General features: G+C 41.3%; 1 protein-coding gene across 1 annotated transcript in view; it reads left to right on the top strand.

Moving 5' to 3' along the window:
- The window catches only part of ARPC4 (binding protein), a 61,617-nt gene that overhangs the window by 23,332 nt on the left and 10,817 nt on the right, over window positions 1-27,468 (top strand). The window contains exons 2-7 of the mRNA XM_087668320.1: window positions 5,143-5,208; window positions 6,425-6,477; window positions 20,110-20,137; window positions 20,605-20,679; window positions 20,769-20,873; window positions 21,138-21,227. Coding sequence (XP_087524446.1) covers window positions 5,143-5,208; window positions 6,425-6,477; window positions 20,110-20,137; window positions 20,605-20,679; window positions 20,769-20,873; window positions 21,138-21,227 — 417 coding nt within the window. The remainder of the gene's footprint in view (window positions 1-5,142; window positions 5,209-6,424; window positions 6,478-20,109; window positions 20,138-20,604; window positions 20,680-20,768; window positions 20,874-21,137; window positions 21,228-27,468) is intronic.

The raw sequence follows: 27,468 nt of genomic DNA, 5'->3' as shown, positions 1-27,468 counted from the left end.
GTGATCATCATCCTCCTCTTCTTCATGCTGGTCATCAACATTCTAAGGCATTGAGGGACCCATTTCTTTGTCAAAACCAACATTCTCAACATTCTTCCCATGTTGTGTGCCTGTTTCAAAATTAGGTGTTCGATTTATCCCAAGGCTTTGTGAACCTTTAGAGTATGAAGCATTATTATGACTTGAACCCATTTCACTAGAGTATGATGGCATGTTTGCTGAGTTGCACTCAGCGGATCACAATTCAGCCACATGCAAAAAATCTAGCTAGCAATTAGGTGCCATAGGTAATATGCCCACCTAGCTAGGAGAGAGGATGTGATCTTGGCAATGGAACCATAAATCAGTCTTCCTTCTTAGATAGGGTGGTATATGACCTGATTTAATACAACTTACAGCAAGTAATAAAATTCACAAATTTGAAATTTATACTTTACAAATTAATCTTGGACAGCCAACATTTGATTGGCCCCAACAATTGGCGTCCCTAACAACATTTCTTTAAATTGTATTGCACTAAGTTGAAGTACACCGATATATGGACCAATATCTTTTAAACTTCAATAGAATGGGCTGTCATAAATGATCTGTTGCAACAATTATCAATTTGCCCCTTGATTAGGCTTCAATTAGGGCACAAATTGATCTTCAATCTCTTGTATGTGGGTACAATCAAATGGAAATGGATAAACCCTTCAGATCAGCTTTGATTTCTTCAATCAGAGTTGCTATGCTGATCACCAAGTCTTCAATCAATGGGGCTTTGAGATGGCTGAGAAACCCTAATTTATGCTGTAAATTAGGGTTTTGACAGCAAATACCTCCGCTGTTTACCTTCAATGGCTGTAAACTGTTGAGAATTTCTCTCTCTCTCTCTCTCTCTCTCTCACACACACACACACACACACACACACACACACACACACACAGGGTCGGCTAGAGGGAGAATCCTTTAAACTGTAGCTCTGATGGTGATTCTAATGGTGCCAATAGCTTCAAAAGGGAAGTAAAACTATAGGGTGACTAGTGAGCCCTCCTTTTTTGTCCCCACCTCTCACGAAGTTGGGGAAGGAATTCTGCTGCCCCTATCTTGTCACATGGCATGATCAGTTGTCATCTAATTTTGGGTGTTCCTTGATGGTTGGTTCCTCTCTCTCAGTTGCTCTCCACCCTCTTGAATGACTTTCTCCGCACTCAGTGAGCCCTAAACAGCCTTTGCTCAGCTTGCATGGGCAAGTTTGCTAAGTGGCAGCCTTTCAAAAGCAAATTTCAGCATCAATAAATTAAATTTCAGAATTAAATTTGTGAAATTGATTAATTATCCATTTTGACCCTAGGCAGTAATTGGCTGGTGCCCATCAAGATTAAATGTGCTACCCCTTTGGAACTTTAAGTTGTTCCCAACATTAATGGGCCTTAGGTTAGCATTAATGAATTAATTAATGCCTAATCTTAATATTGTAAGTCAATGTCATTTCCTGGACAGTCGAGCAGCGTACGGCAGCAGGCAGGATGCCACGTCAGAAGGGCTGTGCAGTTGGCCAATTTTCCTGCAGCCAACCTGGTGCTGGGATTTCCTATTTTTTCGGCTATTTATAGCCGGTTTCGTGGCTCATTCCAGCATTCATTATTCAGATTTTGATCTTGAGATCTGTTGGCTGAGATAGACTGTGCTTGGGCTAACGGAGATCGAGGTCATTAAGTCGGAGACATACGTAGATATTTCCTCTACCTCCTTGTGTATTTCTGCACTCTTATACAGCATACTACACCATAGATTTTCTGCGTTTACACTGTCTCCTTTTCTCTCTCTCTCTTCTCTTTGTGTTCTCTCTCTCTCAGTCTTTGTCCTACGCTTCCGCATCGCTGCACTCTGACATGGTATCAGAGCGGTGAGGATGGACTGACTGAGGGCTGAACCTATTTGAAGAGGAGATTTCATCACGACACAAGGCTGCGTTTCTAGTTTTCGAGGGCGAGCGGGAGGGCTGCGCATCGGATCAAGGCTGAAGCGAGTGTGGGCGTGTGAGAAAGGAGTCTAATCGGTGGATTTGCTGCAGGTTATTGCTGTTCGAAGGGGAGGAAGGCTGCGTTTGAGACCTTCCATTGTAGATCTTACCTTTTCATCGCCTCCGGCGGGTGAAGAAGGTTTGGACAGCGGAGGAATCAGTCCTAGAAGGCTGCATTTTCACAGTCAGAGGGGGCTGCTTTTGCGTTTGTGCATGTATTGCAGGTTAACATGTCTTCAGAGACTGATTTGGAGTTCCAGGCGATCATGGACAGGAAGGTGCTTGTCCTACCGGCTCTTCCAACGGATCAAAAGCTTGATGGTGACAATTACCGCATTTGGCGGGTGATGATGTTGGCCATTTTAGAGTCTTATGATTTGGCGGAATCGGTGATGGAGGAGATTAATAGACCCTCGGTGAGAGATGAGTCCAAACTCTCTTCCAATGCTCGTGCGGAGTTGACCAAGGCCTAGTCTCATTGGGATAAACTGAATGCCAGGATTCGATCTTTTTTGTTTCTGTCTTGTACCACAGCCGTGATCGCTCACATCGAGCACTTGACGGTGGCTAGTAAGATATGGCTGGAGCTCGATCAGATGTACAACCGGATGACCCTTATGAAGAGGGTTTCTTTGGAGGTGCAGATGCGGACTTTGTCCGTGAATAAGTCTTCTTCGCTTCGGGAACACATCAATAAGCTTCGGCAGCTTCGGATGCAAGTTAAAAATGCGGGAAAGCCTATTTCTTCGGAAGACATGGCGATCACTTTACTATCCCAGTTGCCGCCACGATTCGGTACTTTTTATTCCGCTCTTATTGCTTCAGGACATGAGTCGACTCTTCGGTGGGAAGAGTTGGTTCCTATGGTCTTGGACCAGGAGGAACAATTGAAGGGACAGAATGCTTCCGAATCGGAGGCATTGGTTGGTCAAGCCTCTCAGAAGAAGGGGAAGGACCAAAAGAAGAAGAAGGAGGACAACAAATCCAAGAAGGACAAGGAGAAGGAATCAACTTGCCATATTTGTGGTAAGACTGGTCACTGGAAGAAGGATTGCCCTGACAAAGACAAGAAGGATACCAAGAAGAAGGACACGAAGGACTCTGGAGCGGTGGCTGCACCCTCATCAACTGCTTTTCTACACTTAGCAGTCATTGAGGACTCTACACCGACAACTTCTGATGCTGCGATGACAGCTCCTCAAGCTCGAGAGTGGATTGTGGACAGTGGTGACTCACGGCACATGACTCCTTTCGTTGATGTTGCCCATTTGCGACCTTCACGTGGGCAGATTCTCATTGGAGATAGCTCTTCTGTGTTTATTGCTGCGCGGGGTGAGATGCAGCTTATTTCAGATGGACGTGGTGGTCACAATGATGACAATAGCATATACGATCGATGACATTAGATGGCAACTAGTGTTGAGCGGAAATGCAAGATATGCAACATGAAACATAGATTTGGTGGGTCGGAAATGAGAGCAAAATGCTGGTGACCGCTCCGGTGATGGCAATAGGCTGGGCAGTTGTAGAAAGGTGTTGGCAATGTCCTCAACTAGGGCGGTAGCAACCCAGGATGGGTTTGGGCTGCAATGCAAGGAGAGGTGGCTGTACGTTGAAGGTCATAATTATGATTAGGATAGGGTGATGGATGCCCACAATAGACTTCATTTATAGAGAACTTTTGGGCATTTGTCTTTGTTTAAAAGATAAAGCCTTCTATTTTTGTAATTAGATTAATTGCTTTTTGGAGCTGTTTTAAGGAGAATAAAATTGGCATTAATCCATAGTAATTTCTGTTTAGTGATTGCCTTAATTTTAGTGGCTCAATTAGGAATACATCTAATTTTGCTTTGAGATGAACAACCCATGTGTGCCAAGTATAGTCATAGGTGAAAGTCACAAAGTAGATGCGTCCCCCAAACTGGAGTGCACATAGGGCTATATACATTCCTATGCACAAATTATAATGTGCGGTACTTGCCCCAACAGACCCATATTTGGGAAAACTGAATCTATGCACTTTGCCAAGCAAGCGTCACTCACAAATGTGCTCGTTAATGTGCATTTGTGAGAGATCTTGGACCATATCATGTCTATTTAGATGGATTAGCCTCCCAAAGCTCAAGTGGCCAAATTGTGCATGCCACAACTCATAAATGGACATAGTAGAAGCATCCGTTGCCAATGCATTTGAATGAGGTTGTGGCTCATAGACATCAGGTCTATATAATTATTTGCATAAAATGCTAGTGATAACATTAACATTGGCATCATGAGTGTCCCTTACCATACATTGTGGCCTAGCAAAACAAACATCAAGGCCACAGTAGCAATGATAGATATTGAAAGCAATCTATTCTTAATGCCAGGTACAAACAATACATCTTCCAAAGCAACAAGGTTCCCATTCAGTGTGGTAATGTGGACTTTCCCAATTCATTTAATTGTGTATGAAGCATTATTGGCGCAAGTAATAGAGTGTTCCCCTCAGGCGCATTGATCAACAATACAAATAAATGACTGCATGAAGGTATGTGCTTAGAAGCACCACTATCCCAAAGCCAATTTTGTTCCTTCTCCTCAATGGGGAGACTTGCATCATGGATGGAAGCTTTCTAAATCAACTTCACTTCTTGTCGCCTCTTTTAATGGCGAGTCATTTTATGAGTAGTATTCATCCTTTACCTCAAGATTGGGTACATATGCAGTGTAGTTGCTCATAACTAGGTATGCCCAGCTTTGAAGGCTACCATTTCAGTGGAATGTCTTTCATCTGCTGGATTTTGCCATGGCATATGCTTTGGATCTCTATTTTACACTTTTGAACTTCCTTTTTTATTGCTAGAAAGTGCACTTTAGCTCTGGTTAATTGCAAGCAACAAAACAAATTTCAGATGAATTATGCCTTTAATGGAATGAAATCGATGATTATATGACTAATTGGATATACAGCATTTGGATATGACTACTTAGAGATACTGCAATCTAGTGGAATCTTTGATATTATGGAATTCTATTGCAGCAGTTATCTCACGCTACTAGTTCTTTGCATACTTTCTGGTACTATAAATAAGAAAGGCCACTTCTAACTATCAACATTTTGTGATTAATCCATTCTTTGGCATCTTTGCAGGCGAATCCTCTAAGGCCCTATCTAACATGCATACGTAATACTCTTACAGCAGCTATGTGTCTCCAGGTGCTCATGGCCCCATTGTATTATCTCTAACAGATCTGCTGATTTTTTAAAGTAGATTAGGATTACTTGCAGTGTATTAAGGACTTTATTTTTCGCACAATGGAATTATTTTTGAGTTGATTTCATGGTGCGAAACTCGATAGTGTCGAAATATCAGCTCCATTTCACCATCTTTGCAGTGGTTGCTCCTAGGCTAGTAATTCAGGTACCTGTAGGACCACCCCCACCCTTGCATTTAGTGCATGCTTCACGTCCACTTGATAGTGTTGAAATATCAGCTCCATTTCACCATCTTTGCAGTTGTTGCTCCTAGGCTAGTAATTCAGGTACCTGTAGGACCACCCCCACCCTTGCATTTAGTGCATGCTCCACGTCCACATGTCTATCAACCTTGTACATTCTTTTCATCTGGCCATTGTACAATGACCATTCTCCACTCCACTCCTGGGTACCCAGCTTTTAGCACAGAGGGAGGGAGGTAGCTGTATAATGCATTTATGTCTGATAGGATGCACTCACAATCAAACAGTTTTTAAGATAATGAGAACTACTCATATTCAATTTCCCATTGAAGATTACCGGTGATTGATTTTAGACTAGCTGTGATTAATTGAAAATTTTGGGACAAGCGCTATGTAAGATCTCGTACCTCCAAAAATTTGCACTTTGTTCCAGGAATTCCAAACCTGCAAAACACAACATTATGAACTTACAGCACTGTAGAAAATATAAAATGCAACTAGTTTGACATCTTAGAAAGAACTCCTGTGGCTGAATTTGGCATAAAGCTAGAAAGTATTTTCTGTTATTTGGCACAGAACTAGAAAGTATCTTTGTTACTATTTGGTTACATTAGACTATTATCAATTGGAGCTTTCAGCTTCTGGTATTTTGAACAATCTGCAAACTTGCACACAATTATAAAGTATAACTTCTGTTAGTAGTTTGGCCATGTTAGACAAGCCTAAAATGTGGTTTTCCTGTTTCTGACAATTTATGTTTGCAAACATATGCATAATAGTATGAGGTGTTGTCCTGTCTGGCAGACTGGTATAGTTGCTGTTTGTGCTGAGTGAAAATAACTGTTTTACTTGGTCATAGCTACCTTCAACACGTAGTGTTTTTACTAAACCATGGCTGCCAGGTATACATTAATGAATTTATGTGTTTTAATTGTCTTTTTTTTTGGGGGGGGGGGGGGGGGTGTGTGCACCAGAATTTTCCATGCCAAGAAGTGGAAAGACACAATAAACCAGAAGTAGAGTTCAAGTGAGTGCTATGGAGACTACTAACTGCACATGTTGAAGTCGTAAGTTTGTCATCTTTCAAGGGATAATGCTTATCAGTTGGGATTCTTCAAGAATATATTGCTAGCTAATAAAGTAGGAGCTTATATACATGAACTGTGGGTTGTTCGTGGGCTGTGGCTGTTTGTCTGCCATAAATTTTAGCTTCTGAAGATTGATCTAAAGTTTTGGCTTGGTACATGGGTTTACAATATGTATGTGAGTTAAGGATGAAAGTGAATCAAAACTTTCAATCTCAAAAGACACAGTTAATTTTTTACTATGTATTCTTCCATTTCTGCTATTCTGTTTTAAACTTTTTGATCAATTGGTGATGTTTATATTTCCTTTATATGTGTGTTTTCCCAATACATTTTATGCATCTTTGGTGGTGCTGCCCATTAACTTGATCAGAACACTGTTTTCAAAGAAAACATTTATTATGAGTGGGTGTCAGACAAGCTGTTTCTAGGATTGCTGGCCAACTGCACCCTGGGAAAACCATATCTAGGATCATTTTTGTTGGCTGTGGCCTCGCCTTCCCCTCCTTGATTTCATTGGCTGTTCTCCTGTGACCGCAACTTCTGCAATGGTTTTCCAGTCCTGCTACTGTCAAGGTGAAGATGCTGGAATAGTTTGTCCCCCTATTTGCTTTGTGTAGGACCTCTGTTTGCTGCAGATCTACAGCCTGCACTCCTTTTCAGTCCTCTGCAATCATCATCCTCTCTTCAGATTTGATTATCTCTGACCTCATTTGATTCAGCTTCTTGGCATCTGCCCTGTACAGTTGTGTCAGCTTGCAACATCTTTGAGTGTGCATGTGTGCGTGTTGCTATTCCTGATGTCAATGGAGTTTGCTGAGCATGTATATAATCATGCCAAGACTTCTTAAAAAGAATGGATGTGAATCTCCAACTATGCAAGTCTTCTCCTAAAGCATAGAATGTGTACAGTGTTCCAACTGATGCTTTTCAGCGAAGCACCTTGGCTGGGTGGATCCTCCCATGGCTCATAAACTCAAAACAGCTTTTCCAAGGATCTTTGCACCTCTCAAGAGGTTTTCGGAAACAGTGATAATGGTTTTCTTTCTTAGAAACATGCCTCAATTCAGAAAAAGGCAAGGATACCTGTTAAAATTACCCCAAGAAACTTATCTTGCTGATTATTTTGTGTTTTCATGATTCTGAGCAATGTTATGGCTGTCTTGTTGGCCTAGGCGTGGAGCAATTATGCGATTAATTTAATAGAAAATGAATGAGAATAAAAGAATTAATCAATGCACAATGATACTTGATCATGAATGAGGAGTGTATGAATGATAGAGAGAGAGTACAACACTCAAGGCAATCAAACTGAATAATGCCACACTTATGTGCTAATGAGGCACAAAGTGTGCTTGCTGGAAATAATGCTGTCATACTGCAATTTGGACAGGAAAACATAGGTGGGTGAAGAACACCAACATAAATGACAACAAGTGGTTGCTGGAAATAATACTGTAATGCTACAATTTGGACAGCATTGATCCCAATAATAAGCAAATCATCAATATATGGAATAAAATCAGCAAATCTGAAATATATGGCACTGAAGAAATGTGTGTCATAAAAAGATCAGTCGCTGAAGGAGCATGATCAAGAGAAATTTCATCATGCTGTTGATTATAAGTATAAAGAAAATAGAAACCTTTAGTGAGGGTGCCTATTTAGTATCAAGACAATGGAAGAAGAAACTTGATCATCATATACCGCACATCGGGGGTCATAAAAAATGACACGAAACCTTGAAGTTGCAATGGCTGAAATGGAAATAAGTATCTTCTTGATGCTAGGCACATAGAGAATATCATGCAATGCCAAAGGAGTACCCTAGATGGAGACAACTTGCACATGTCCAATGCCAAGGCACACACCCTCTCCCCCAACCAGAAAACCCCACTCCACCCAACTCCCCCACGACATGGCACACTTCTGGCCCCCCCCCCCCCCCCCCCCCACACGTGCATTGTCAAAAATAATAGGTATGCTTTGATACCATGTCAAAATAAGCGATAGTGCAGAGAGACAGTAGGGTTTGCGGGGAGTAATACAGTGTGTGTTCGGTAAACACTGAGAGATTAGAGAAATTCAAAAACACAAGAAGAATACGGTAATGATGCACTGAATCATGCTATGAGAAGAAAAGTTGATATAGCGGAGCCGAAGCTCAAAAGATAACTACAATGTCTTGTTTGAATCAGGTGGCAGCACTCGTGGAAAATCAGCACAGTGAAGGGAGCGAAACGCAATCCTTTGGATAGGGGGCTTTCAAAGTAATCATTGGAAGGTGAAAGACAGCTGGGTCGAGGGAGTGGATCGCAGTCCTCTGATGCCGTTGGAGCATGAGGGAGCGAACCGCAGTTCTCTAGTGCCGAGGAGTGACATGGGCAGCAAAACACAAATCTCGGAGTGTCAAAGTTGTCAAACGTAGAGAGAGCAGCCAAGATGTTGACGCCAGGTGGATAATGATAATGCTAGATGATGGAGGGTGAGCCGGTCTGCAAAAATGCAGATCCTAGTAGCCTCTGTGACACACAAGTGACGCCGCGTAATGTAGGAGGAGTCAGGCTGTAAAAACGCAGGTCCTAGCAGCACTTGTGACAGATGAGTGACGCCAAGTGATGGAGGAGGAGGTCCTACCAGTCCGTGTGATAGATGAGTGGCGCTAGGTGATGGAGGAGAAGCCAAGTTGCAAAAATGCAGGTCCCAGCAGCCCCTGTGATAGATGAGTGATGAAATCACTAATGCTCAGTGATGTAGACTGCCACCAAAGGCTAGGATGTTAACGCCAAGCAAGGAGATGGCCTCAAGACTGAAAAACGTAGGTGAAGGTGGAGCTTGAAGGAGAAGGGTGCTGAATCCAAGCAGATGATGGTGATGCCAGGTGGAAAATGCTCCAAACACAAGGCCTGATGATGGAATAGGGCGCTTGAAACAGAAGAGGAAGGGTGAAGGCAGCCACGAGCCACGAACCGCAATGTCCTCTTGAAGGAGTATAAGGGCAGTGGAAGGGGTTGGTGAGAGAAGGGAAGTGGTGGTGGTGGCCGAAGAAGGTGGTTAAGAATGATTGAAGAGAGAGAGGTGGGGTGGCGAGTGAAGAATGAATGAGGTGACTGTCTATTTATAGGCATAAGTTGTTTAGGGTGGCGCACCACTCAAAAAGTAGCCAAAATGTGGACACCAATCCTTTTTGAGGATATCCATGCGAAATCCTAAATGAAGTGTGTATACTGAAGAAGTGGTTTCTCAAAGCAAACACCCTCCCCCCCCAGCTGCCCCTGCCAAAAAAAAAAAACCCACTCCACCCAACTTGCTCATTAAGGGAAGTTGGCAAAACGAATCCAAGCCCAGATCATGGGTTAAAGGGCATCAATGCATAGCATGCGAGATGGCCGATATCTCTTTCAAACATAGATGTGCAAGTTGATTTGAAGTTACAAGAACTCTACAAAATTTGAGAAGGGGCAAGTAAAAGTTGATTGCCCAACTTTTGACTTACTTGCTCTCGCAAGTGGACTTGCTACTTTGCTGATTCTTGTGGGTCCTGGCCTCACGCAACGCATCATGGGCCATCTCAACTCGAGAACCATTGCTCCTCCTTTGGGTTAGAAGGTACCTCACAAGACAGTGCTACTGCCTCAATGGGTGACTAATAGTCCAGCTTGACATCCCCCCCAAGAGGTAGGGAGTTCATTGTGTCATGTTGCACTTTCAGGCTCACGCAAGCGCCAAGGGTTAGAATCTTGGCTGCAGAGCCTAAGCCATGCCCACGTGTAAGCATCACAACCCCATGCCATGGCACAGTGTGGAGAGCCTAGCCTTGAGCGGCCTAATTTCCCTATACCCATGGACATGTAGTTTTGGGGCCTAAACTTGTAACTAGGTTAATGCTATATGTGGCCTGACTATGCTATCTAAGGCTAAAAAAAACCACCCCCCCCAAAACAAGAAAAAAAAACCCCCTCAAGATAAATCTTACTTATCAATGTAAATAGCATATTCTCACGAGCTAGATGAGGTAAAGCCATAATATGCAGAGGATGGATTTTGCAAGGGTTGTCTAAGGATCAATGACATGAGCAGTTATGTTGTATGGTTGTGTTTGTGTTACAAAGTGAACGGTTAAAGTATGATAAAAAATCATGTACCACCATATACAAGACATAGAGACATCAATGTTTCATTTGTTGTGGCTCAGGTGAGCTTTGTGAGAGTGCGCAATGGAAGAAGAACACAAACACAGAAAGAGAAGGGAAGAGAAAGACTGCAATGGAAGAAGAGAATGGAAGTGATAAATCTGCACCGAATCTAAATGAAAGCCAAATACAAAGGTGGACTGATCAGTTCTTGCATGCAGTCCAAGGGTCACTAAGAGCACCTGATTAGGCTGATAACAAATGGCAGCACTAGAGGCAGAGGAGAGTCTGAAATGTCGTAGTGTGCTGAATAATCTGCGGCAGGAGTAGGATAGCAGCCAACATTGTGACAACTATAAATAGCAAAAGAGCCAAAATATTGGCCAACCTGATTAGGGAGTGTGCGAAAATGCTGGCCAACTTGCATAATAATAATAAAATAATGCAGGTGGACTGATAAAATGCTGATCACAGCATAGCGATGCAGATTGCCTCTAGTGTGGTGTGAATAGGATTTCTAGCCATTGAAAAATAAATGCTAAGGGATGGAAACTAGCCTTTGCCAGTGTGAATACACTCCACTCACTGGAAAAGAAACACACAGAGAAAAGGATTGAAACAATCAAAGCTCCCATGTCTCGGTTAGACTCACAATGAGGAGATGATAGACTAACATACTATAGGCTAACACCCCCCTCTTAGAATCCAAAGACCTTATATGATGAAGAATAGAAACCTAAGACAAAGGCTTTGTGAAGAGGTCTGCTACATTTTGTTGAGCTAAAAATGCATTAGCTTTACTAAAATACCCCCAATTTATGCTTAATTAATGAAGAAACCTTGTTTATTTAAAAGAAACGCATTCCTGGAGAGTGTCTGTGTCCCATAAGCACAAAACACTTGGGAGGGCCCAAACTTTCTATGAATAAGCATGGTGCCCTCCATTCAGCCCTTAATCTCGTTTTTGCAGGTTTCAAGTGTTTCAGCTTGCTGCCCACACCCCTCTCACGGAGGACATCGCAGTCTCAGCTGTCCCTTCTGTCATCTATAGTCTAGCGTCTGTTTCTAGCCCTCCACCTCCCGTTTGCTTAGCATTTGATTAAAAATTAATCAAATGTGTTGATGTGACTTGCAAATGTGAGATGCAAGTTTATTTTCCATTGGGGCCTAGGACCTAGAAATATCAATCGATGCCAAAGGTAGAAGTTATAATAAGTTATATCTAATAGGTACTAGGTGGTACTTGGTGTTAGATTTTGGCCTTGACAAATTTATTGCCCACTAATGTCAAGGGTGACATTAGAGACTACGCATTAGTTAATTAATCAATGTCGGTCTAAGGGCTAATAATTACTTAGGGATACTTGAAAGACAAATTGGCTATTGATTGGTCGAATTATTTTTTTGGGCACTAGAATAATCATATATTTAATTTTCAGAATCAATATTTTAATAATTAATTTAATAAGTTGGATAATGTTGAAAAATGGGACTAAAAGGTCACTACTTGGCAAAACTTACCTATGCAAGTAGAAAAAACGTTTTTGGGGTTGGTGGAAGTTTATTCATTGCATTGTGAGAGAAGAAAAGGTTGTCAGAGAGCAAGGAGATACTACTGATGTGATTTGCAGCCACTAGGGACCAGTTCTACAATAAATGACAATAATTTGAAGCCACTAGGGACCAGTCCTATAGCAGGTGACAATAATTTGGAGCTTTGTAGGTGTAGGTGACAACCACCCAAGGTCCTTTTGGTGTAGGTGTGAGCATACAGGAGGGGGCAACAACCTTTTTGAGGTCCTAGTAGGCTATAGTAGTTAGCTTCCATGGATGTTTGAGTAAGGCAGTAATAAATTTTCAGCCTTTTTCGCAAATTATGATTTTATTTGATAATGGTTGTACTGATAATTTTATTTTTTCTCGTTTGGTACAAGGACTGCAACTTCACATGATACCACATTGACCAAATTTATTGAGTCTGATATGGGGAGGGCCCTATTGTGGAAGGCTAGGATCAGGTGGTACCGAACTTGGATCTTTTGATCCAACAATACCATGAGATTATGGATTTCCAGCTTATAAGCCTAAACCATGTCGATGCTATTCTTGGCAACTCATGATTCTTTGATAAATGCTCCTCCTTGTATATTGATTATAAAAATCATATACTTTCTTTTGAGCTTGATGGTTGTTTCTATGTGATCGAGAGCTGTTTACCCTTCGAGATTAAAGAAAACAATATATATATGATTTCAACAATGGAGTCTACTCAATGTTTTTTCGATTTAAGTGTTACTTGTATTTGTTTTATTGAAAGATTTCAATCATTTGATTCTCAATGTAATTAAATTTATTTTAATAATAATCTTAATTTAACTTCAAATGTAAGTGAGTATTTCAATCCGATATAGTGTGAATATGTTGATGTTTTCTTATTCGAGCTACTAGATAGTCTCCCGCTATCTTACAAAAACTTAGACCATAGGATTGAAACATTGCCCTGATAGCCATCCTATCTCTTGACAACCTTACAGGTTTAGCTTGAAAGAGGAGAACGAGATAGCTAGGCAACTTCAAGACTATTTAGCTAAGGGTTTTATTGAGCCGAGTAAATCCCCATGGGGCGTGTATATCCCTTTTGCTAGAAAGAAGGATGGTGAAGCCAGTCTTCCTTTTGTGGATAGGTGATAATTCCCTGATTACAACTTAGTTATAACAGCAACATTTATTACAAAACTGAGAAATGCAAATTAACTTATAATCTTGGACAATGGATACTCTATTGGCCCCAAAACTGGCGCCCCTTTCGGTATTTCTTTACCTTAATTGAAAAAGAAGTTGATGTACAATGGGATTTTTCCAATTCCTTTTGGTATTCCAACTCCCCTTATTGTCCAAAATGACTAGTAAGTCTTAAGTCTGATTGCCCCTTGATTCGAGCAGTCAATTGTCATTCACTCGCTTTGATGGAGATGAAAAATGCCCCAAATTCATTGATTTGCTAGTCCCTCCACTTGAATTTGATTGAAAATAGCTTCAACTTTGTTGAATCCAAGTCTTGGAGCTTTCAATTTTTGGCACACTTCCTGAAGCTGCTGCTAAACCCTAATTTCAGTTGCAAATTAGGGTTTATAGCAAAGAAATCTGAAATTTCTCAGCCTCTGGTGATTTGAATGCTGTAATCTTCGAAGCAAGGCTGTAGAAAGGTTGGGAGATGAGAGAGAATGCTAAGGAGAGAAAAAATTCAGACTTTCTTTGCGAAGAACTGAAGAAAATTAGTCATTTACTGTTGTTGCCTTGTCTCAACAACATGTAGATGCTATCATCTATTGTTGATTGGTCTTTTCTTGCCCCTCGTTTCCTCAGAAGGTTCTTCAATGGCTGTAGATCAGACTAGCAATGTCTTCTCTCTCTCTCTCTCTCTCTCTCTTGCAGGTTGAATGCACAAAAAATGCCTCTCTCTAGCCTCTAAAGACATTTTTCAGCCTTTAATGGGCATTTTTGCCAAGTGGCAACCTTCTAAACCCATTTTTCAGCATTACCCAGCCATTTAATTAATTTTCAAAATTAAATAATTTTGAAAATTAATTCCAGCACTTTTGATCCTACCTCAGATTAAATGTGCCTATCCATAATTAAATTGGCTAGGCCATTTGCAACATGGAGTGGTCCCCAACCTTTGTTGATCCTTAGACTGACATTAATGAATTAATTAATACTAGTCTCTAGTATCGCCACTGATACTTATTGGCCAAATAATTGTCCCAAGCTCAAAACTAATACTAACTTTGAGCCTGATACTAATTGAACTCCAAAGCGCAGTTGACATAACTTATGACAACTTTTGCCCACGCTGCATCCTTGGGGTCGTTGGCTTGTTACCATAAAATAACTACCATGTGCATCACATGTGCTAAACAACCTTGCACATTTGATTAATAACTTAATTAAATGTTATTAGCAATAGTAAAGCATCTCGAAATTTCACATCGTCGTGATAGATGACATAATGTGCTTTTGTCTTGATTATAAAGGTCCCAATAAGGTGACTATCAAGAATAAATATTTGTTGTCTACTAGGATAGATGACCTTATTGGCTTTATGGTGTGGGGTACTTTACCAAAATCGATCTAAGGTCTGGATACCATCAAATGCGGATTGCTTCGGAGGATGTCCAAAAACTGCATTTTGAATGTGGTATGGATATTATCATTTTTTAAAAAACCTTTTGGATTGATCAATGCTTTCGCAACCTTTTAACAAATGATGAATGCTTTATTTTGTTTGTATCTTAGAAAGTGGATAGTTGTTCTTCTTGACGATATTCTTGTTTGCAATGTGTAAGTATAAAGCTTCGCAATGCTTAAGAGGGAAAAAGGTTTAGAATCTAGTGGAGATTTTGACACAAGTAAGGTTAGAGATAAAGTTTCCATGTGCTTCTTGGTAAAGTTTTAGGATCATTTCACCTATGAAAGAATGGAGTTGGATGGAGGAGGGTGACTGATAGATCATCCACAGTTATCCACTTTTCTTTGATGTGTTTCAGTTAGACCTGATATTGGATTGGGCTCTTTTAGTCTCAACAGAGCACAAAAGGTCTAGAGTATTGCCTAATGCTCAATAGGAAGGTTGCGCCTCCACTCCCCTAGTGATGGATAGCTCAGTTCTGTAGTGGATCTCAGATGTACTTGGTTTCATCTAGGGTATTGTATGCTGACAATATTTTTGCTATTGGGATGCAGTTTTGTTATGCAAGATGTACGTCATATACTTGCTTTGACACGGAGTCTCATGTCAGCTGGACAACTTGATGACACAGGATATCATGTATATTTTGGAGACTCTGCATGGAAGATTACTCGTGGGAGACTTGTGATTGCGAGAGGTGCCAAGGTTGGCAGTCTCTATCCCCTGATTGTATCACCTTCTTCCCTTGATCATGTTTTGTCTGTGGGTTCTATCCCACATGTATCTCTTTGGCATGCCCATTTGGGCCATATGTCGTTGAAGGGAATGAAAATGCTTTCTGGTTGGCAGTACTTACCGCCCCTTGATTATACACGTTTTGATTCATGTGAGCATTGTCTTTATGGCAGACAGACTAGGTCTACGCATAAGAAGTTTGGTAGGCCACACATGAGTGAGCCCTTGGCATTGGTACATTCGGATGTCTGTGGGTCCATGCCTTGTCAGTCTATGGGTGGTGCAAAGTATTTTGTTACGTTCATAGATGATTTTTCACGAAAATTTTGGGCTTATCCCATTAAGCTGAAATCCAATGTCTTGGCTGTGTTTCAGAGATGGCTTGCATTGGTTGAAAACTAGTCTGGGTATAGGCTAAAATGCCTATGGACAGATAATGGGAGTGAGTATGTCTCACATGCTTTTGAGCAGTTATGTGATGAGAGGGGTATTAAGTGTCAGTTAACCGCTCCCTACACCCCCCCTTCCAGAATGGTTTGGCTGAGCGGATGAATAGAACCATCCAGGAGCGTGTACGCAGTATGCTTAGCCATGCAGGCCTACCACAGAGCTTTTGGGCCGAGGCAGTTAGTACGGCTGTGCATGTCATAAACAGATCACCCTCTAGTGGTTTGGATTTCCAGGTTGCAGAGGTATAGACTGAAAAGCCTCTCTCTTATGCGCATCTCCGTGTCTTTGGATGTGAGGCATTTTGCCATGTGCCCAGGGACAACAGAAGTAAGCTGGATCCTAAGAGTGTCAAATGCATTTTCCTTGGTTATGGGGATGCAGGCGAGATGGGTTACCGTCTCTGGGACCCACAAGCGCAGAAAGTCATCCGTAGTCATTCATGAAGACAAGATGCATAGGCAGCCTGAGAGAGTTGTTGAGATCCGCAGAGTCATATTTCAAGAGGAGCCAAGAGCTCCCGCACAATCAGTTAGACAGCCTACAGCTGCAGCAAATGCTCATGGTCAGGGCATTGGACAGGCAGCTGGGTAAGCAGCAGAGCCTGCTGTGAGACGGTCTACTAGAGATAGACGTCCACCTGCTAGATTTCAGTTCTTGATGCATTGTCTTGGTTAGAGATGCAGGAGAGCCTTTCACTTATGATGAGGCTATGCGCAAGGGTGACAGTCACTCTTGGGAGAGGGCTATGCAGTCTGAGATAGACTCCTTGCATAAGAATGAGACTTGGGATTTGGTTTCCTTGCCTACGGGCAAGAAGACTTTGCCATGCAAGTGGGTGTACAAGCTGAAAAGTACCCCTGGACACCCCAAGCCGGCATACAAGGCTAGATTGGTAGCAAAGGGTTTTAAGCAGGAGCATGGTGTGGACTTTGATGAGGTCTTTTCTCTTGTGGTTAAGATGACCACCCTACGCTTAGTCTTGGCTTTGGTTGCTCAGCTTGACTTGGATTTATACCAGATGGATGTCAAGATGGCTTTCTTACATGGAGACTTGCATGATGAGATTTATATGGAGCAACCTAAGGGCTTTGCAGAACCTGGCAGGGAGCACTTAGTGTGCAAATTGAAGAAAAGTCTTTATGGCTTGAAACAGGCACCTAGGGAGTGGTATCATAAGTTTGAAGCCTTTATGTAATCATAGGGTTACAACAGGAGTGCTATGGATCCGTGTCTTTACACGAAGAAAGCCCGCGATGGTTCTTTATTGATTTTGGTACTCTATGTGGATGATATGCTGATAACAGGGACAGCTCATGATGAGCTAGATGCTCTTAAGGCTCAGCTCAAGAAGAGCTTTGAGATGAAAGATCTGGGACAGGCCACTCACATACTTAGTATGCGTATTAGACGCGGCAGGCATCAAGGACTCCTCTACTTGTCACAGAGAGAATACATTCATAAAGTCCTTGAGCGCTTCCGCATGCAGGACGTAAAGCCTATTGGTTGTCCATTGCTTTCCTATATGAAGGTATCACAAGCTGATTGTCCACAGACAGATGAGCAGAGGGCCGAGATGGCCAAGATTCCCTATGCATTCACAGTGGGCAGTCTTATGTATGCCATGATAGCCACTCGTCCAAATATTGCCTTTGCAGTTGGTGTTGTGGCACGCTATATGGCTACACCTGACAAGAAGCATTAGGATGCTGTGAAGGGTATCATAAGGTACCTGAAGGGCACTGTAGATATGTGCATATGCTATGGCAGCTAGGATACAGGAATCGTGGGGTACACCGACTCTGATTATGCAGGACATGTAGATAGTAGGAAGTCCACTTCCGGCTATGTATTCACCTATGCTGGAGGTGCTGTTTCTTGGATGTCCAGGGTGCAGAAATATACGGCCCTTTCTACTACAAAGGTCGAGTATGTTGCAGCCATTGAGGCTTTTAAGGAGGCCATTTGGTTGGGTCGTTTGGTTGCTGACCATGGTATTGATACTATCCCTACACTGCATTTGGATTCTATGAGTGCTATTCAGTTAGCCAAGAATCCGGTCTTTCATGCGAAGACAAAACACATTGAGGTGAGGTATCACTTCATACGTGGGGTCGTTGAGGACAAGTCTGTTGATCTTGTCAAGATCTCGACTAATCAGAATCCTACAGATCTACTCACGAAAAGCCTCTCTACAGAGCGCTTTGCCTTCCTCAGGAGGTTGATGGGCGTGGGATGAGATGCATCTTTCCTCATCCTGTTGTACATGTGTACATGTTGTACTGTCTTTTTCCTTTTCTTTTCACTCCTCACTAGGGCCGATTCACCTTTAAGTGGGAGGTTGTTGGGGGTAAAGGCGCCTCTGCCTAGCCGCCCGTGTATTACTACACTGATAGTCACCGCCACTGCACACTGCAGGTGGCGGGCGCCCGTCACCGTCACTTTATTCTTTATTCTTTTAGTGACAGTTTGAATAAAGGAAGGCCCGGTCAAACATTGTGACTGTTGGAGTTCTCATTTCTTGTCTCTCTCTTTCTTGCTCTTGCTCTCCCGCCATAGCTCTCGAGTCCAAGCTTCGATCCATCTCTCCCTTTCAGTTACTTGGTTCTTCAATGAATCAGTCTCATTGCTATTCTTGTGGAAAGTGTGGCCATATTTCAAAGGTTAAGGGCAAGACCAAGAAGTGCACTTCCAGATTTTCATCAGATTCATCTTCTAACTCCTTTGTCAATGTTAGTGTAATGGCTTTAGGGCTTGAGACTTGCTTCTAGTCTTTGAGATCTTACCTCTCTATGTTTTGGCCGGAGAGGGCGTGTGCAGAGGTGCAGAGAGACCATGCTGATGCTGTTGTTACAGTGAGAGAGAGCCTTTCATTGCTGCTACTCTTGCAATGAATTTTTTTGGATGGTGGGCCTGATGTGAGGCCTATGGTGGAGTACACTCTCTTCAGTATTCCACTTGTGAGGCATGGGAGGTTGTTAGATATCATTTTAGCATCTCATGTGTGTCTGCCTTCGGAGGACCAGGCAGCCACTCTTTTGGCCTTTGCATTTCTCTTGTATGGCGGTCACTCACTTGAGTTGTATCTCTATTTATGTGCCCTTGCCCTTTTACAGGATCTCTTGTACTTCAACATTTGATAGTGGCTATCCTTGGGCATGAGCTCCTTGCTTTTGGATGTGGAGAGAGGCTGATTCATAATTGCTTCCTTGCCATTGTGATGACTGCTGTATTCACTTTGGTGGCACACTAGTGGGTTCAGTTTTGTTGCTCTTATTTGTCTTTATGCATTCATGTGTGCTGTTTTATCTCTATGCTCATCAATGCGGTGTTCCGCTCCGGCACTGCTTCATTACAACAGCATAAAGATGGGACTTCCCCATGAATAAATAGCCAAGGGATAGTTTGATGTCAGGGCACTTGGTAAATTAGTAAGATGAAATTTATTCTAGTCAGCTTCCCACTTCTAGTCCCTATCTAGCATGCAATATAATACAATCCTGATGAGTAATCCACCATTAAATCCATCCACTTGGTAGGACAGGATGTAACATGGCATACATGGGGGTAGGGAGCCAAGAGGGCTCGTGTCTACCCTGCCCTATTGTAGGTTTTGTACACCTTTGTGACATGCTGGGATTTAATGATTTATGTCCGATATATAAATGGGGTAGAGACCTCTATGTGTGTGTGGGGGGGGGGGGAGAGATTGATTGATTGCCCTTGATCATAAAGGATAGAGGGAGGTTAGATACAGAAAACAAATAATATGACAATGATGAGAAGTAAACTCCAGTTAGAAAAAATTCATTGTAGCTCCGTAAGTCCAAGAGCTTGAGGATGCAATTACTACCTTAGCTAGTGTAGTCCTTAGGGCACTTGATTAGCCCTTGGAGAAAGTGTGTAGATGATTGCGAACTGAATGGTTTTTGTTTAATCTGCCCCTCTCAACGGTAACACTGCTGTGGTGAATCTTAATGGCAATATTTTGTTTTTTCTGTCTAGTCAATATTGTCGACTTCTAGACCATCTTGCACATTTATATTAATATACTTTTTTTTGTGATGCAGGACAAACCCTGAGCTGCTCTTAAATCCTGTAAGGTCCTATTGCTCACATAAAAGACAGAGAATTAGTCAAAGAAAGGATATGGTTCTGTTATAAGGTTTTAAAGGATTTTCAAATCTTGGAAAGAAAACATGGACTGTATGTAGGAGTGTGTTAAAACTCTATTTGAGTCTTGGAAAGAAACCATGGACTCTTAAGTATGAATGTGTTAAAATTCTATTTAAGCTTGTCATGTATAGGCATGGAAAGCAGTTACTCATCAACATAAGAAACAGGTAATTCAGTAGAAACGGAGAACAAATGTGAAAAGGAGTTTTAAATAAGAATTTGAATCTGAACTTTTATGACAATTTGAACACAGAATTTCAGTACATTAGAAGTGATGAATTGTGTAAATAAAAGAATTTGAAGAGTGCATCCACGTTACCAAAGACTCTGCTTTTGTTATTCCAATTTGGAAAATTGTCAGTGGCAGTGATAGGCTGGATTATTATCAGGTCCTTATCTGCAGAAATGAAGCTGAAAAATGCCTTATAGAAACTTCAATCAATTCTCTTCGCATAAGCATTAAGGTATTCTGATTAATTATTAAAGTTTTTTAAGTAGTAGTTTCTCTGTCTGATTTCTTTTACTATGTGTGCTGCTAACAATTATTACACAGGTAAAACAAGCTGATGACCTGGAGAATATCTTGGCCAAAAAGTTCTTGAGGTTTTTGTCAATGCGAGCAGAGTCCTTTGAGGTTCTGCGTCGTAAGCCTGTTCAGGTAAGCATATGGAGACTAGAGAATTTTAAAGTTTTGTCATTGCTATAAACTCTTTCAAAGTCATTTGTGGCAAACTTATTGAGGGTGAGAATTAATGTTGAGTTAGTTGTATGTCTAGGGCATTGATCTCCATATTTTCAGTTTAGATATGAACTGCATTGAAAAGATAGAATTGTCAGAGCTCTTCTTCTGGTGCTTGTATTTGCAGTCTCAAATTGACATATTTTTTGAGCTGTTTGAGGACTGGATTTCTTCTTGTTCCAGGGGTATGATCTCAGCTTCCTTATAACCAATTACCATTGTGAAGAGATGCACAAGCACAAGCTGATTGATTTTGTTGTTCAGTTTATGGAGGTAATTCCAGCTGCATAAATATGTTCTCTCTCTCTCTGTGTGCCTTGAAAGGGAAATGTCATTATATAATCTGATTATGGTGAAAAGTTTTTATAGTCATCATATCCGACTGACATTATCACTGATGAGATACAACTAGAGGTTGAGGAACTTGATTAGATGTTATTTTCTGGACTGACATGGTATACAAGGAAAGGAAGGTCAAGGGTAAAGTTTCCCATCATTCTTTGGTGAAGTTTCAAAACTGTGGACCAATTGATGCGAAGCGGATGGAGGGTGACTTCAGAGATTCACCTCAATTGTTATAACTTTACCTTGATGCTTTTCAATTACAGCCAACTTTGGTCATTGCTCAGTTAGGTTCAACTGAGTGAAAGTGTGTAGCATTGCCTAATGCTCATGAGAGGGGTGGTGCTTCATCGTTAGCAATCATGTGTGTCATGTCTCCTCATCTCTTGCATGTGAGCCTTGGTCTGAATCAGATGAGGACATTTGGAGCTCTGACACTTTGTTCGTCTGTCATTTTATAAGTCCTATATGCGTTAGGTGGAGGTTGCCATTGCATTTTATTTTGGGCAGGGTGGACATTTAATCAGTGGGCAGGTTGGCATGAGTGCCCATATTTTGGGCCTTGGCCATGACCCCAGCATCTATCTTCTGAGTTCTTTTGCAGTGTTCTTCTTTCTTTGCAGTGTTTCTCTCGTGTTTGTGCAGTCTATTATAGCAGATTCTCACGTTTTTATTGTTACACCCTATTCTAACATAGTATTAGACGTCCATGTTAGGATGGTGCTGTTTTGTGCTGCTGCAGGTCTGCGTTCTGCAGTCTGCTGTTGATCTACTTATCTCTGGTTTGCTGCAACTGTTTCTCTGCCTGGGTGGCCATCTACTGAACCGAAATGGCCTGTACTGATTGCATTTTGACCGCAGTAATGCGTGTTTTCTGCTTTTGTGTCTGCTGCAGGGTTAGACGACTTCTTTGAGGCCTCCACGATCAGTTGCAGCCCTGGTTTTCTCTGCATTTTGCTCAGCTGCCTTACATTTTCAGGTTTCTGACTCTCTACAGGCTGGGCGATACTCTTTCAGGCTGCACATGGTCCATCTTCTCTGTGATTGATCCTTTGTTCGTTGAGTTGGCTCTTTTTTCATGTCTCTGATCTCCTTGAATTCCATTTCAGCAGTTGTCTTGTGATTAGCGTTTTTACATTGTGTGCAAACTCTCGATAAGTGCTTTATGGGCTGTACTCTCTCTTTGTATCTCTTCTTTTCTTCGTCTTCTCTTCATATTCTCTACAATGGTACCTCCTTGTTGTTCAATTGATGATAAGCTTCATAGTTCTGGTCATCTCACTTGGAGTGCTGTAATGAAAGGATGGTTAGTGCAAAAGTGCATGTGGTTCATGAGGGATATCGTGTATCCCAGATTTCAAGATCCCATTTCATTAGATTGGCATTGTGATAACTATGAGGAAGCTGTTCTTACTTGGGAGACAAATGATGCCCATGCTTAATCTATTCTTCTCAGGTGCATTTCTAAAGAGATCCTTCCAACAGTTGCCTCCTGCGAGACTGCTTCAAATATGTGGGAGAAGTTATAGATGCCATAAGAGGGTCCGTCTCCACCATGCAAGTTGTGACCCTCTATGGTAAACTCCAAACCATACTCTATGCACTTTGAGCCTAAGGATATGATCTAGTCTTTTTTGCTTCGAGTTGCATAGGTACAAGTTTAACTTTGGCACATGTAGTTTCCCTTTCCAAGAGCTCACCTTGTGGGAATTGTGCTTTATAAGCTCCCTTCGGAGTTTGATTGGAGTGGCCAATGTGTTACAGGCCTAGACATCATCGACCCCTCCTTGGTTTTTCCCATATATCCTCAATGCTACTCGAGCATGAGGCATCTTTGTAAGTTATAGGGGAGGTTTCCATCTCAAGATGGTGGCCAACAAAAGGCTTTTGTAGCTTTAGAGAGGGATGATAGGAAGAAGAAGAAAAAGGCCCATTATTATCACTATGGTAAGAAGAGGCATCTACGCAAGGATTGCAAGTAACTACCAACATTGCAAAAAAATTGGGAGGAGAAGGAGGATACAGACTCCTCAAAGTAATCTCGTCCTTATCGAAGTCCGACTCTAATTCAAACCCTCTGCAAAAGCAAAAACCAAGGAGCAAAAGGGCTTATCTTCTCACGGAAAAATAAAAAAGGGCTCATCTTTTGTATTGAAGGGGATGACCATAGTGGCTACCTTTGCTTCTTTTTAGTTTTGGTGATGTAGTCATCCCTCAAGACTCTCTAGTGCAAGAGAGGGTATGTGAGAGGCTGGTAGAGATGGGGCAGTTCAGCCTCATTTATGTGCTCCATACAAGTGTAAAAAACCTAGAGAGGGACTTGCCTTCCGCATCGATGAAGTTTGGGTAGGTTTTGAAACCTTGGACTTAGGTTTGACATCCAGGTTCATGATGAGTTGTTTTACTTGACAAAGAGGGGGATTTGCTCCTAGTCCGAACTCACATGAGAGGATGCTTTGGCAGTTTGCCAAAGGTGGAGAATCCATGGTGATGTATGCTATTGTAGAGGCTTTGTTGACAGGCATGAGAGGTAGCTATGACTAATTTCTATTTTCAAGAGTTGATATGATTGACATCAACATTAGGTTTCTCAAAGGCACCTGGGTGGTGGCTTGATTACCCATGGCTTGGGTATCCACGGTCCATTCTAATGGTCATTGTTATATGTACTATGATGAGCCATTATCATTGTATATTGTATTGTGCTAGATGATCTGAGAGAGGGTGTTAGCAAATATTGTTAGTTCACAAGTGAGTCTATGCATGTCCTAGTGGGGTGGATACCATTAACCAATTGTGATATGGGAAGCCTATTTTTTGTGCTAGTTTTTTATGTCCAAGTGCATATTTTAATGTGGCAGACTTTATTTTTTGGCCCCATTAATGTCAGGTGACCAATTCATGATGAGGGCCTACTTATAGGCTGATTGCTCCCTCCAAATCATCAATGTATATACCACTACCTATAGGTCCTGTTCAAGAGAGGGAGCCGGTGCGAGTGCCCACACAACTAGTGACTCACTGCTCATTGTGTACTATCTCTTAGCTTGCTATATGGATTCTATCTTTGGAGCATCTATCTTCTGAGTTATTTTGTTGTATTATTCTTTCTTGATAGAGCTTCTCTTCTCTCATGTTTATGCAGTCTATTACAAGAGATCCTTACACTTCCATTGATGCACCCTATTCTAACATTTGCATCTAATCTTGAAGAGTAATTATCATTCTTTTACGAGCAATACAAACGTTTTGCTATCTCCTCCTAATGTTATAGTGATACGGGTTGATCTTTTTGTGGTAATATAGAAGATAATGAGATAGAAGATAATGAGAGTTTGAAAAAACATAGTTATATATCTTTATTCAAATCTAGAAAAACAGATTTTTATGTGATGAACCAGAGATCATTTATTGGAATACAGGTTGGAATTATTGGAATACTACCCTATTTGCACCTATCAGTTACGAACTTGCTATTGTTATGAAAGACGGGACATCTGTTTTTGAAAACATTACCTCCCCTCGGGATCTCTCTTGAGGGACCCTTCCTCCCTCCCTCCCTCCCCCTCTCTCTCTTTGTGGCTTGCATTACGGGTAATTGCATTGATTACGAAGAATACTTATGGTCACATGATTAAATAGATGGCAGCATGCCAGGGAGCTAGATCATATATGGTAAGATGACTTGCATACTCAGTGGTGCTCAACTTCCATTGAAGGAGACCTTGCAAATGAATGATATGGCTATGTCAAATGATATTAATTTCTCAATCTTACTAGGGGCATTCCAAGTCTAGGGAAGAGAAGAGTTGCCAAGCAAGCAAAGAATCCAAAAATTTTCCCCGTAGTCCATAGATCATGTTACCCTCCTATGCACATGAAAGTTCCTTCATATTGAATGGACAGACTATAAGCTCATGCTTGAGGGTTCTAGGGTATTAGCAATTAGCCGTCTTGTTTCTAGAAGTAGCAATTTCACTAGTAATGATTCTTTTCTAATATACAACACATTTTTTTGCAAGGATACAAAACATAGGAAGGTACATCTCAAGCACTAGTACATGGCCCTTGCAAGGGTACAAAATAAAGCAATGTACATGCAAGTTGAAGCCAATCTCAAGGCATTCCTTAAGGTGTGATTATAATGTAGTTCTGCTGGAAGCAATAAATGCCTTCTCTCAAAACCCAACTTCTCATAGCTCCCCTTCTCACTAGTGTAAACTAAGAAATAGTTTGTCGCATGCTAGATAGGTTCATTCACCTTTGGAAGAAGTATCAGGCTTCTCAGCATAAGAGAAACCTCGATTGACGTCATCTGCACGCTAGGAACTTATAGGCAGGATCATTCTTGTCATATTGTGCTCTCTTGGAAACATAACTTGTGAATGATGATTTGTAACCTGACTAATCTCCACCTCTTTCAAATGTGTGAGGAAAGACTGCTGTGGTTGATGTATCATTTTATGCAAGCCTCCCTAAGCAATGTGATGATCTCATCTAAGGGTACTATTGGGCTATGTTTGAGATTCTCCTTTGTGTGTGATTGGTATGCATTGGCTTTGCAATGAGGTGAGAAGTGAATCCTTTATTATTTACGCTGAGTTGTTTGTAGTGTTGGCATATTAGAAGTGCATCTATGTTTGTACCTAGGGTTTCTTGCTAAGCCCTAAGGCCAGTCGCTGAGCCAACAATGTGATAAATTTTGTGAAAGTTTTGCCTACCAAACCATAACTCCATGGTTCACCTAGTGCCTAGAATGTTGGTGCAAAAGACCTTGGGAATGTTAAGATATGTCTTATCTTTATATAATATTTTGATGGTTTGTGGCGGAGGATGATTGTCTGAACCAATGTGTTGGAATGCCTAGAGCAGTAACCTATACCAATTGTAACTGTAAACCTTGCAAGATGTGGTAGATAAATTGATTCAAGTCTAAGCCCCAAGTGGAGGTGAAGCGTCTAAGCCGTAAATGGAGGTTGATTGATACCTTAGCTTGGAAAGGTGGAAGGTCATTTGAACTAGGGAAGGTGAAGATGAAACCAGCTTTCCTCAAGGAAAAGGGTGGTAATGACTTGATTAAATACTAATTACAACAAGTACTAAGTTCACATAAACTGAAATTAAAATGTTACCAATTAATCCTTGGACATTGGATAGCTTGTTGGCTCCAAAATTGGCACCTCTTGCAGTGTATTGCAATTTGAGTACAGTGGGATTCCTTCAATCTCCACTAATCCAAAAGCCTCTTGCTATTATAAATGACATCAAGTCTTTAGTCTAATTTGTCCCTTGATCTAATAGGGGATTGGCCTTCACCTTGCTCCTTGTATGACAAATTCAGTCGGAAATTCGATGTTGCCTGGCTGGCCTCTTGGAATTCCTTGAAATTCCAAATTTCAGGTGTTGAATTCCAAGTCCTAAACCCCAAAGTTTGAGCACACTTCCCAAGGTAGCTGTCAAACCCTCATTTCTGTTGTAAAACTAGGGCTTGCAACAGAAATTATTCAATTGCACCCTCCTAAGAGAGGAAGCTGTAAAGAGAGAAAATTCAAAGATTTTGCGAGAAATTGGTGAAACTGAGCCATAGAAACATGAAACGGGGAACGGGGACGGGGACAATGACAAGGACGCCAAACCTAGGGAATGCGAACATGGGAATGGGAATTGCATTTTAAAAATTAAAATTCATGAAAAAAAATTAATATTTCACTCATAATCCATGTGGACTTTGGAGTGTTAAAACTTCAAACCAAGGTATATAATCCACAAGGACAAATCATTTTAAGTTTTAACTTTAAGATATCATGCATCATTCTAAAACTACTCATTCGAAATTGAATTGCAACTTACAAGGCTCAAGAGGTAAGCTATTCAATTATAAATAATAAAATGCATAATACATATGTCATAAATGATAAAACAATGAACAATAAACTAAACTTTACAGTCTAAGCTAAAAGAGCATGCCTATGGTTCCATTGCCAAAAAACTTAAAACATTACAAATATGAAGTCTAATCTTTGAAAGAACATACTCATTGTTCCAATAAAGACTACAAATATAAAGTCTAATCTCAAGACAGAAGCAAAATGCGGCATGTCAAAATAGCCCAAAGGGCAAGTGCAAGACTGCAAGACTCAAGTATAAATATAATATCGGCATGGCATAACTG

The sequence above is a fragment of the Lygodium microphyllum genome, chromosome 26 (genome assembly GCF_053477565.2).
Source record: "Lygodium microphyllum isolate KBCC chromosome 26, Lygodium_microphyllum_v1.1.10, whole genome shotgun sequence".
Taxonomy (NCBI): domain Eukaryota; kingdom Viridiplantae; phylum Streptophyta; class Polypodiopsida; order Schizaeales; family Lygodiaceae; genus Lygodium; species Lygodium microphyllum.
Note: the sequence above shows the minus strand (reverse complement) of the source record. Positions and strands in the feature narration are given on the sequence as shown.